The sequence below is a fragment of the Sipha flava genome, unplaced genomic scaffold, assembly GCF_003268045.1.
Source record: "Sipha flava isolate LNK unplaced genomic scaffold, YSA_version1 41_pilon_pilon, whole genome shotgun sequence".
Lineage (NCBI taxonomy): Eukaryota > Metazoa > Arthropoda > Insecta > Hemiptera > Aphididae > Sipha > Sipha flava.
In genome coordinates, this window is record NW_020273144.1 from 1,264,794 (window position 1) to 1,278,428 (window position 13,635).

At 25.5% G+C, this 13,635-nt stretch overlaps 1 protein-coding gene across 3 annotated transcripts in view; it reads left to right on the plus strand.

Moving 5' to 3' along the window:
- The first annotated feature begins 540 nt into the window (after nt 1-540).
- The window catches only part of LOC112688968 (E3 ubiquitin-protein ligase mind-bomb), a 42,793-nt gene continuing 29,698 nt past the window's right edge, over nt 541-13,635 (plus strand). The window contains exons 1-8 of one of the 3 annotated variants that reach the window (XM_025562427.1): nt 541-648; nt 7,922-8,441; nt 8,500-8,692; nt 8,764-8,905; nt 11,166-11,737; nt 11,800-11,976; nt 12,086-12,478; nt 12,572-12,758. In XM_025562427.1, coding sequence (XP_025418212.1) covers nt 8,612-8,692; nt 8,764-8,905; nt 11,166-11,737; nt 11,800-11,976; nt 12,086-12,478; nt 12,572-12,758 — 1,552 coding nt within the window. In that variant the 5' untranslated portion in view covers nt 541-648; nt 7,922-8,441; nt 8,500-8,611. Of the gene's footprint in view, nt 649-7,921; nt 8,693-8,763; nt 8,906-11,165; nt 11,738-11,799; nt 11,977-12,085; nt 12,479-12,571; nt 12,759-13,635 lie in introns of all 3 variants that reach the window. The other 2 variants (XM_025562426.1, XM_025562428.1) reach the window with 2 other exon arrangements.

Below are 13,635 nucleotides of genomic sequence, written 5' to 3' on the forward strand. Positions count from 1 at the left end.
CGATATATGGATGAACAGTTAAATTATTAATAAATGCTCTATTTACTTTTTGTTCATGGATTGTCTTGATGTCATTACTATTCAGTGAAATAAGCAATTTTACATTAATACCGTATTTAGTACTTTAATAATATAGTTACACCATAAAGTGTTAATAAAATAGACCTAATAATATTAGGTATATATATATATATATATATATTATACTATATTATAGTGATGGGAACATCAGAGAGATTTTTGATAAACGAAAGATTAAGAATATCAAGATGTTGTTACAATCGAGTGATTCACTCGAAAAATTACCTCTCTGTTAATTTATTTCAATACCGAGATAATCACACAATTGCTTTCAAAGCAATCGAGATAATTGATTAAATCTAACAATGGAGTATTTTGAGTGTTCTTACTTGATTATTCCCGTCACTAAACTGAATTAGATATTTGAATTTTAGAATTTATTAATGATAAGAAAGCTCATCATAGATATCATTTAGATAAGGTATCTATTCTGTGGTATTGGTATCATTTAATAAAATGTTTACAACAAGCTAGTAGATTACAAACTAAATAATTATTAATTTAACAATGTCGGTAAATAGTCTAAGAAATGATGGCATATACTAGTTATGACTTTGAGTGTATAGTGTAAGTGTATCTACTTAATTTATATTCTAGTGTTATTTTATGTTTTAAATGTTAAGCATTAGGTATTGGGATTTTATGTTTCCTGTTGTTTTATTAAAACTACCTATAAATACTTGTGTACCTATAAGAAATATTTTAATTTTGAGACAAAATATTAGATAAATACAAAATAAAATATTTAAAACTTACTGTGTTATTGACTATCACAGCACTAGCTTGTTCTATTTTTGATGGTTTTCGCATACAATATTTAACTGTTTTTTGATTGTCCTCATTGGCAATCTTCTTTGGAATTTTAATATTCACTGGTTCAAATAGGTAAGGAAGTATTTGAATAGTTGCTAAATCATCATCACCTAAAACAAATTACAGATAAGTACCAACCTTTCTGTTTACCAACTCCAATTTTATTTTTATTAGTAATGCTATGTTAACAGTTAAACAACTTGACTAATTTAGCAGGTGATATAATTTTTTTAATTATGTTTTGTTCAAACACATTTAAATTTAATTGTCTTTTAAAATATGTTTTTAACTTATTTTTGAATACATCAAATTTTTGTAAAAGATATTGGTCTTTTGATGGAAATAAGTGAGAAAAATCCATATCAATCTAAGAAAAATCATTGTATATATTTCTAATTATTTATCTGAAAAAAAAATTTTATTATATTATTAAGATTTAAAAAATATATATTTGAAAGCAATAAATTTATTTATTTTTATTTTAATATTAATTAAATATACTGCAATTCAAACATTTTTTAAATCTATTATGGCATAAGGACACTTTTTGTTGTTTGTGTGACTAAACTTACAAGTATGTGACCTGTTGCCTTTTTTAAAGCTGGATATTTGTGAATAGCATTTTAGTTGATTAGCTTAGTATTTCTATAATGAGCAGTTTCAGCCCATAACTGGTGTAAAATAATTTCTGGTTCTATATTATACTTTAGCCAATTTATTGAATCTAAAATATCTATTTAATATAAGTATGCAATAAGTATTAATAAATAAGAATTACAAATTAATATTATAATAAATATCTAATTCTAATGTCAATTTCACATTATAAGAATCATATTTTATTAAAAATAAAAAATTAGAAATAATTAATAGATACCTTCTTCATTGTCCTTATTATGTTTTTATTACTTTGAAAATGTATTTTCTTTATCTTTTTTTTTAAATTACAATATTTGACATACAATTTTCCTCGATTAGGACTCACTTTATTACCTTCTTTATAATAAGGGTTGAAATAGACATATTTGTTTTCTGAAGGAAAGAATTCTTCTATACCTATCGAGTATGAAAACCCCTCTTTATTTATTATAGTTATTAACAAACTTTATACATAGTATAAAACTTATACAAAATTTACCTACTACATTATTAAAAATAAGTTGCTTTATAGAGTTATAGTTGTAGAGTTGAAAATAAAATAAATTAAAAAACATTTTAGATATAAAATAATTTTAAATGTTTTTACAGTGCCTAATATATTTTGTTTATAATGATTAATTGTTAATGATATATATGTTATAACCCACATGCATCATTCTTTAAATGTCAAAATACCTATATGTAATGTTACGAATATCTACCATTTGAAATTTTCGAAAATTGTGTCTTCTAAATTTTATTTGCACCTTAAGTTTTAAAAAGTTCATCTTTTATTAATATTCCACAAAGTCGGTTTCTCATTTTTTCATTTAATGACCCATATGACTTGAAGTGTTGTAGTATAAGGAGACCATCTTGGTATTGCTCCAATGTTTTTTTTTTAATAAAATGATCTATAATTTAATTTATTTTCTTTATCATATAGAATTTTTGAATATTTTGCAAATAACTTTTACTATTACTCGAATTCATATCGATGATTGGTGGATTATCAACATTAGAAACTTCAGACTCTGCTCTAGTCGTTGAAAAATTTTCAAAAATGTCTGAAATAAATTTCTTAGGTTGCGGCTTATCTGTATATTATGATATAATTAATATACAATTATGTACGATTTTATTTCTATAAAACCAAGTGTTTATCAAATAAGTGATTGTTAATAAATTATGTTGTACCTGACTGATAAGAATCTTGTTGAATAATATTTAAAGTATCAATTGCATTATTTTGAAATGTCTCTGCAGTTACATTGTAATATGATACATCTATATAATTTAATTTTAATTGTGTTATAATATACAAGATATATTTTAATTAGGTACCTACTATAATTTTATTGTCAGTCTGGCTCACCTGGCTATCCAGGGTTTTTTATAGATACTAATTGTTTTGATAATTAAGGAGCCTAACACCAAATTTAAACATTGAACATACCACAAAAAATTGGTCCTTTTCTTGACATAAATAAATATTAAATTGAAATTATTCACCTACATACTAATATAATATATTTTGTATTGGTTATTTGCATTAAATTTATACTCTTTTTTTTGTACTCAGTTAAATTCTAAAATTTAAAGTAATATTCAAAATTAAATAAAAAAACTGATTGATTTGAACAATTAATATACCTAAGTTTTCTTTAAATTAATACATTTTAAAATTTTTACTGTAACTAGCAAAAGACGTAGCCAAGTGTTTAAATTAAAAGATCACTAATAATGTATTAACTTATGAATTAATTAAGAAAATTGACTAACTATTTTAATTAAATTGTATCTTTAAGAATATAAACTATTTAATTAATTAATAAAATTGGTAAATAGTAATGTAGATAACACAGGCTGTAATTGCAATGATAAATTTAAGAAGTTTTTAAAATATTAATATTAGTTACTCTGAATTTATTTTCAAGTAGGTATAATTCATTTTAATTAATTATGTTTGTTGTAGTTCTTTATTATAGTATATTTAAATAGTGAGCTCTATCGCAAGCCAAACCAACACTGACCTAAACTTATGTTAATTTTTTTTTTTAATTACCTTTTTCATCTGTCACAGTCATGTTCATCATTGACTCAAATGTCAATAATTTTTCATTTTTTAACTGAACTTCCTAATTACGTCAAAATACAATTTTGGGGAAATAATTAAAAAAAAAAAAAAATTGTTTTGAGTATTGCAAGTAAAAAAAAAAACATTTAATAATTGAGATCAAATTGAATAAATATAATATACATTAAGGTTTACACTTACTGAACTTAGTATTTTTAGTTTTTCCAACTCATTAATAAACTTGGCTCTTCGACCAATTTTGGGAATTAAATCTTTCAACATTAACTCAGTTAATATCATCAAAACTGTTTTATTAATTTCTTCCTCTAAAAACATAAAATAATACATAGGTTTTTCTCCAAAAATAGTTTATTTATCACTAAAAATAAATGTATAATAAATAAAATCGATTTTGAATAAATAAAAATAATAATGTAACAAATATTTATTTATTTAGTTAAAACTTGAATTTGAAAAATAGAAAATAATTAAATAAATAGAGATAAAATCTAAAAAAAAATGTTTTGGGGGATATACTCATAATATATACTCTAAAGCATATTCATCTAATGTTATCATAAGTTATACCTTCTAAGTTTATTTGAAAAAAATTACTAAAATGTTTTTTCATTGATGATGAAATTTAACTACCTACGTTTAATAAATTTTAATAATATTTTTTTTAATATTCAATTCATTTATATCAAAATTGATCTTGAGTTTTGAAAAATATTTGTTTGACAAAAATTGTCTTTAAAAAATCGATTCATCATAATTCCGGTATTTAAATATTTTGGAAAAATAAAGTTTCATAAAAAAAAAAAACGCACGTTGCCCAGAAATTTCTAAGTTAAATATATCAAATTATAATATCATCAAAAGTGATTAAAACATTTGAAAGTCTGAATCAATCAAATAAATGGTTATTTTTAATCTGTATTCAGTCATTTTTTTTATTTTTATTTTAATTTGCTTTTGTTCGCTCATTACAGCAGCATTCAGTCATAAAATGGCCTTATATTAATTGCGAAGACAATTTACCGAGTATAATGGTTTTATATTTATATATATTTTTTTAAACTGTTCTTTTTTTATTATTTTTTTACTTTACCTTCAAATTTATTCACTAAATGTTGAAATCCAATATCATTTAACTAGTTTTTAGTAAATTCGTCCATATTTAAGTAGGTATCTAATATAACAATTATTCAATAAATTATATTAAATAAATTTATTTTTATAGGTAGTAACTTATAATTTATAAATAATATCTATATATAGTATGTCTCAGAAGTCCCGTGCTACCCTTATAATATCTTATAATATCTGGGCGGTATATCAATATTTTTGAATGTAGTTTTTTAGAGATTAATTATTACACAAATTACAATTTAATGCCATTAATTAAAAAAAAAAATTAAATTTTTGTTCAATCAGTTTTATATTCTACTATTATCCGAGACCAAAAAAATTTATTTTTGATGAGAAATAAGTGTTAGAGAAAATTTAAAATATTCAAAATTTCCTTTCACAAAAATATTTTTTATATTGTTATCAATCTATATTTAAATTTACATAAAGTTTGGATACAAAAAAAAAGTCTTATAGGGCTTTTTTGGAAAATTTTGGAAAAACTATTGAGAATTTCGAAAATTACCTTCAAAAAGTACCATATAGGGGCAAATTCTGATTCAAAAAGTTGCTTATGTAAACTCTCAGGCAAGCATTTCTATACGAAAGTTAACAAAAAATATTAATAATAATACCTAAATAAATAAACATCATATATAGTAAAACTATATTTATATTTCGCTCCACTCAGAACCTTAAAGTAATATTTTTTCATGTATGATTTCAACGATAAACATGAAATAAATTGTATACTTTATATCTACTTAGCATAAACATTTAAAAATTTAAATTTAACTGCTTTTAAAAAATTGTTTCCTGATTTAAGTAGGTAGGTATCTAAGATATTATAGACCTATACAATTCGGTAATTAATTTATATTTAATAAACTATATAACTATAAGTCGATATTTATTTAAATAATTTAAACAAAACTGGAAAATAACTATATACATTAATAATATACTTCATATTCAGTATATAGTGTAAAAAACTTACTTTTTTGACTTGAATCCGTTGAAATTTAGAGAGCCGTAGAGCGTCAGACTTTCTTGTAGAAGTGTCGAAAAGTATGATAAACTGACATAAGGGTAATGGTGACCACCATCCATTAGCTGATAATATGTTTTACAAGAGACAAAATTCTTAAGAATTTTTATTTCATGCCGCGCGTGTTGCCTCGTGCCTTATTTTACCTTTGTGTTTGCGACTTGCGCGTGTTTAGTTTTCGCCGAATTATATTTCGACAGTTCGACTTATAATAGTTTATAGCAATTTGATCTATTGCTATAGTATTCAATTATTTGGGCTATAAAATATAGTTGATTTAAACATATGAAAAAAATAAACTATAAAATATAGTAATATTCATTATTGAAACCAACTATTTTTATATAGTCTTAATAACTAAACCGTTTTAGTCATTCCACCTATAAAATAGTGATTCTTACTACATTTTCCGTAACTATAAAATTTTAGTAATTTTAGTGTATTTCTTATTTTAGATTTCCCTAAGGCTGAGAATTTGTAGGAAAGTGCATTTTTTTTTTGTGATTGTAAAACGTAGCTTTGTAAGTACATAATTTGAATTATGTAACTACGAATCCATTTATGCAACTTTTATTTTACAATTTTTTGCAATTTTTCATGTTTTTAAATTTTAAGTCATTTTTGTTCATTTATAGGTCATCTTTTTCCTTTTTTAGTTAATTTTAATTTTAATCAAATTCTTAAGACTAAATTAGGTACCCGAAAATAATTATATTAAAGTTTTTTTTTATTATTTTAACAAAATAATTATTAAAATATAGTACATATAGAAAAATTAAATTCGATTAACATTTTTCTTATTTTTTTTTTTACTGAATAAACACTTATTTATGCATTTAATGTAGTAATGTATAATATCCTGTACCTAATATTAATATAAATATAAAAATTAAATTAAAAACCATTTTATACATTAGTTTTTTTGACTCGGGTAAGAAAAAATAAATAACTTTTCTAGTCTACTTATTTGTTAGAGAATTTGCCTATTATAATAAATAATAATAATAATAACGATTTAAGAACTAGGAACTAATATAGGAACATAAATATTAGATATTAGAATATTTTTTGACCAATCACTTTGGTGTACTAAAAATTAGATTTGAAAAATATCTTACCATAATGGAATGTTTATACGTCTTAGAATGATGTCAAATTAAAATAAAACAAATATAATGGAATACAAATTTCAAATATAAACAAATAAACGAGCAAGGGTGGATAGGGATTTCCTATAGGGAAAAAGGGATTTTCCCTGTGGGCCCTCGCCCTATATTATGTCGGTGGCCCCTTCGATACCATTAATTTTTTCATAGAAATTTATTATTTTTTTTTATAGTTAAATTATTTAAATTATATTAGGATGTGTAAATATAATAATCTTTTTAAAAGCAATTTTTTTTTTATCTTGGTGGCCCCATTAAAATATTTCCTTGTAATAAAAAAACTTCCTATCCATCTCTGTAAACGAGTAGTAAGTAAGACAGTGAGACACCAACGGGCAACGACCAACTATTAACTAATAACTATTAGTTTTATACAATAAGGTGCTTGTGTTTAATAATCGGCAAGCCTCGAATGCAATAGGTATACCCAAAATAAACTTTGAATACAGATAATGATATCGCTTTTATCTCAGATATCAGGACCAGAAGATCGATTTAGAATCAACCGTTGTAGAAAACCTAAATAGTATGTTCCCAAGAAAAAATTATCAAAGTAGTATTAAAGTATCTAAATATGATCATAATATTATGACTTTTGTGTGTGTGTGTATGTGTGTGTGTGTGCAGCGTGTGTATAATACGTTTATAGTGTTTATACTAACTATTAATATGATTTTCAAGTCAAAATTCTAAAATATAAAAATGTTAAAACCATGTTTCATGTAAAAGTTAATTTACCATTTTAAGTTCATGGGGGGGGGTTCTGACCCCCCCAAACCCTCCATGGATAGCCAAAGTATAGCAATATGCATAAAATGTTTTAATTGAATCTAAAATTTCACTATGGCCCGGGTCTAGGGCCCCTCCTATTTACGCCACTGATAACGCTTGTCAGTGCGTAGCAGCATTAAAATATGTCCGTGATTGGCACGGGTAAAGAAATAATTAATTATCATAATGTTACAGAGCACAATACGATAACACGACGGTGGATTCGAAAAGTTTGTGACGGTCAACGGCTTAGAGAACGTATGATATCGACGATTACCATTCGTGGGGTGAATAGTAGGGGAGCAGTGGTTCGGTTCGATAGGCGTTAGTGTTGAATCTCTTTGAAAAATCCATGGTGGCTCACATAATGGAGATGATACCAAAAAAACACATACCAATAACTCATCTGTAATCGCGACCAAATTCTCGACAATTATCTGTGTTAGTGATAACCGTAATGGTAAATAGGTAAACATTGGCAACAGTACGATTAAACAGCAACAGTGTTTCCTTCGTTGTAGTGGTTGTTGTTTGTGGTGGTTAACAGCTACCGTCTAGTAATCTTGCGCGTTCGAGTCGAATTAAGAGTTACTAATTTTTCTGTCAATGTGGTACATCAGTTAGACATTCGAAGGCGACGTTTTGTTCAGACGCCGTATTTGCGGTAGCATAACGCGTTGACGAGCGTTTGCGTGTCTCGTACACACTACACGGGGTAGTTGAAAATAACAACCGGACGTCCATCACTTAACGTTTCACGTTTGCAATTTTAGATTCTACTGTGCGTAATATGATTGGTGATCATAGACGGAACAGCAACACATAATTTAGCTATTCGAGCTATACTGCCAGTAATATTTGTAGTCTGCTTTAGACTTAAACAAGATGTCGCAGGTGTGTTCCACATTGCTAAATTATGTTGGAGCTCGGGTTATTCGAGGTCCTAGCTGGAAATGGAACAAACAGGTAATATGGATTATAATGTGTTCACATAGAATTCAATGCTTAACTTAACCTTAAAATGGTACTTGGATTAGGATGGCGGAGAAGGTAATGTCGGAACTGTGCGTAGTTTTGAGTCGCACGAAGAAGTGGTTGTAGTATGGGATAATGGAATTGCAGCCAATTATAGATGTTCTGGTCAATATGATTTACGCATTTATGATAGTGGACCAACAGGTAAAAACAATGTATTAAAAATTATTATTATTAAATAACTACTTTTAATTGAAAAATTTTTTTTTAGAAAAATATACAAGTTTTCAGATTTATTAACCTTAAAAATGTATATTACTTCTTACACCATTTCTTTTTCTTTCTTTTAAATACTTTAATTAGCTTACCAAAGAGTATATTAAAAAACTTATAGAAAAATTTGCATAGTATTAGTAGAAGATCAAAAAATAATTTATTTCTAAAATATTCTAAATGTATGGATAGATTTTGTTACCATCATAAACTTAAAACAAAATTTAGTTATTTAATTGAATGACAGTACAAGTTACTAGTAGATTAAAACATTTTTTAATTACAAAAAACAAATAATCTTGTAAAAATGTATTAGTATATCACATGTTATTTAACTAATTAATTTAATAATTATAATTATAAGCATGGACAAATTAGATAAAATGGAAGAGAGGAAGCAAACTATACATTTTAAATACACAATATTATAGAAATTTTCTCCTTATGTTTATAATAAATTTATGACAACAGTAAAAATAATTATTTTTACAATATTTTGTAACTTATTATAGTATTAAATATTAAATAGTAAATATTTATTTTAACAATATTAACTGTCAATTTATTTTAGAATTTATTTCTTAAATACTGCTGAAGTTAATATCATTATTAATACTTTTTCATTATAAATAATCAAAATTATATTAATTGATAATCTATATATCATGTAAAGGAAAATTAATTTTATCTGTGTTTGTGATACAAGTCATGGTTTTGGTTTTAATATTAACACTTTTTAATTGTTGTGACTTTCTTAACAACAAAAAAGTTTTTTTTTTCCAAATTACATTAAATAATAAATTTCTTTGGGAATAATTAATGTAAAAAGTATTTATAATTTATATGGTTTTAAGTTTGAAGTGGTTAAAATGCACATATGAGTGGATGAGAGGGACAATCCTTCATCATGTATGTGTGTACAAGGTATACATATTACAAATTATACCATTTAATTAATTTTGTTGTTCTTAAATTAAATAATAATAAATCAACATAATTACAATCTCCAAACAAAGAAATATAATATGTTTCATAATTTCTGTTTTAATGATAATCATTTCATTTCCTAAAATAATAAGCAATAATATATGTAAATTGCTAACTACGGAAAAGTGATAAATCCACAATTCCTAATTGTTCAGGAAAGGTAAAAAACTAAATAACATATGAAATTTTAACTTAAAAACTTTGAAATTTTGGTTTCTATATTTAATTGAATCACTTGAAAATTTAATTTAATTTTTAAAATGAAAGTTTTATAGTTTTTTTATTTTTTTAAGTAATAAAAGTAATGGACATGTCACATTTCTTCAAATAAATTGTTATCATATCTTATTTTTTAATATAGAAGGAGAAATATCAAATATTTCAAAATATTTTTTTATTCATCAATTCTTACTAAATATAACTTATGTGAATATAAAATATAAACAAAAATAATTTTTTATGTTTTAAATATTTATTTTGAAGGCCATTCACTTATTGTTTACCAAAATCTATAATATCCTTCTGGGATAAATTTCAATGTAATTTGATATCTTCCAATTTTTTTTCGTTAATTGAAAATTTTCTGTTGTATGCCTTTTATTGATTGGAAAAAATAAGAAGTCTGTTGTAGAATTTCAAAGATAAAATGTATGTTTAACCAACACATTTATAAATTCTCAACAAATTATTTCATGGTTATTGGAACACAAAACAGTGAGGTGATGATAAGATAATAAACATTAACAATAATACAAATTCCCATATTTTTTTTATCGTCTTGGCATATTTTTTTTTATTGAACTTAAAGCTGTATAAAATATTTTACATTAACCCTTGTGAACTAACAATTCCTTAAGAACCACTTTCTTTGTATTTTCGTTAAGACATTGATATTTTATTTAAATACTCATCTCTTCACAAGTGGGACAAGTATCTTTTTGTGGAAGTCCAAATATCAGGTCGAAATTTTCTTTAAAATATGACTAGAAAAATTTATAAGAACCTTGTGATTAGGATATTTTTCTTTAAATATTTCGTACATTTTTTTGGTAGACTATTTCACATGTTAATATTTTATTTTTTTTTCTATTATAGTGAGATCATTTTACTGGAAAGGATTTTAAATGACTGTGGTTATCAATAATAATTTCGGTACAGAATTAAAAAATATTACATACTAAATTGTATATAATTGTTTATATAGGACACTCAAAGCATATTGGTACATCATGCTATGCTTGTAAAACAACACCCATTATTGGGCATCGTTGGAAATGTGTGAGTTGTCCACCTAGGCCCTTGAGTGGAACTGACCAGGAGATTACAGTCAATTATTCTGTAGATCTATGTTCTACATGTTATCATGGAGACAAACATAATGTTCGGCATAAGTTTATATTGATTGAACAACCTTTACCACCTGATTTACTGGATTCAACACCCCCATCACCTATCATAAATATCAATGGAGAAAGTGTCACAGAATTAGAGCAAAGGAAAAAATCCAAGAAAGTTACAATTCGTGGTATATTTACTGGGGCTCGAGTTGCCCGTGGTGTTGATTGGCAATGGGATGACCAAGATGGAGGATGTATTACACAAAAAGGATTGAATAATGATATTTCACAAGCAGCCATTAGACGTGGAAAAGTATGTGAAATTCAAGACTGGTCTCTGGTGTCGGGTAGTGTCCGCTCAGCAGCCTTAGTCCAATGGGATAACCCTATTAGTAATACTGGTGGCAAAAACTTGTATCGCCTTGGATTTGAAGGGATGGTATGTTATCCTAGTTTTTAAATTTATATTTTTTTTAAAATTTTTTTTACTTTTAAAATTAGTCGGATTTGAAGTGTTTAACTTCGGCCAAAGCACCAACGACTGCATACAGGGATCACTTACCATTATTAGGACAACACTGTCATGAGGCTCTACAGCTTTATGAATTACTAAGACGAGTTCCACGTGGTTTGAATCCTAACCAACAACAGTTCCAAAATTTGGAAATAGGAGATCGGGTAAGACATTTATCTACTACATGTACTATTTACTAATATAAGAGTTGAAGTTTCTTAAGCACTTAAAAAGTTATTAAAATTAAACAATTAAATACTTTTGTCACTTTAGGTAAGAATCGATTTAGAATATGATGTGGTTCGAGCTTTACAACGAGATCATGGTGGTTGGGTAGAATGTATGAATGAAGAGTGTTTGAAAGGAATGAGGCAAAGTGCCACCATCGGATCTATAATTGGTTTTGATGAAGATCACGACGTTGTGGTGATGTATCCAAGTGGCAATCGATGGACATTTAATGCGGCTGCACTTACTAAAGTTAATAATAATATTATTACTCCGACAACAACTGTGGCAAGCATTGCTAATCCTTCTGCAAGTTTACCATCTTCACCACAAGAATATTCCTTTAGTGTGGGTTCCACAGTGAAAATTTCAGAGGATTTGGACTATGTACGTCAATTGCAAAAAGGTCATGGTGAATGGGCTGATGGTATGGCGATGGTATGATTTAGTTTATTTTATGATTTTGTCAATCAGCTTAAATCAGATAGAAATTAATATGTATCATAATTTTATAATTGGTATATTTCCTAGACTTTGGGTGAAATAGGATACATACAACAGGTGTACGATGATGGCGATCTTAAGATAGTTGTATGCAATACATCATGGACATATAATCCAAGAGCTGTCACTTTAATTAGTGAATTCAACAGAAACAATTCAATTGCTGCATCTAATTCTACTAGTGCTAGTAGAGCGACAGTTTCAAATATTGAAGGTGTGTGTTATGTAATATACTGTAATAGTAATAATAATAATTAGTAATTAATTAATATTAACAAAATGTTTGCAAAGAACATATTTTTATATTTTTAAACTGATTGAATTATGTATTTATATAATAAGATTAATTTTTTTTTATTAAGAATATGTGAATGTGAACAGTTTAAATCATATTTAATTTATTTAGAATTTTTCAATAAACAGAACAATTTTTAATTTATTTCCAGTTTAATAACAAAACTTTTTTTCAAATTTTTTCTGTACAGATAACAAAATTATGAGCTTCTTAATTTATTAAAAATTGACTATAATAGAAGCTTATATATATTTTCAGTAACTTATTTATAATCATAGGCGGTACTAGACCCTCTTGGCAGGGGGGGGGGTAGGAAATACTTTAAGTTAAATATCAACACTATTTTGTCCTATTTTTTCTAAATCTTTAGACTAGCAATAATATAAAAAAAGTATTTTATTGATAACTATTTTAACTTATTTCAAATAAGATTATTTTGTTAAATGAATAATATACTTACAAATACCTACATTTATATTATTTTATCTTATAAAATTATAAAATAATAACTTACCACAATTTATCTGTGATGGTTCTCATAGGCGGACCCAGAGTGATATATTTGAGTGTGCCCTGTCATTTTTTGGTTATTTTTTCAAAATATAAAGGGGAGGCTATAAACATGTACGTGTAGACCATGTTATGATTTAAATTCTAAAAATAAAGCCATTGTTAATGATGTAAAATAACGATTGGTAAAATATATACGTAATTATTATTTCAGACTTATTCTGAACACTTGCAATATTATTTACAAAAAACTAAAATTTAATTAATATGTATTCACATATATTTT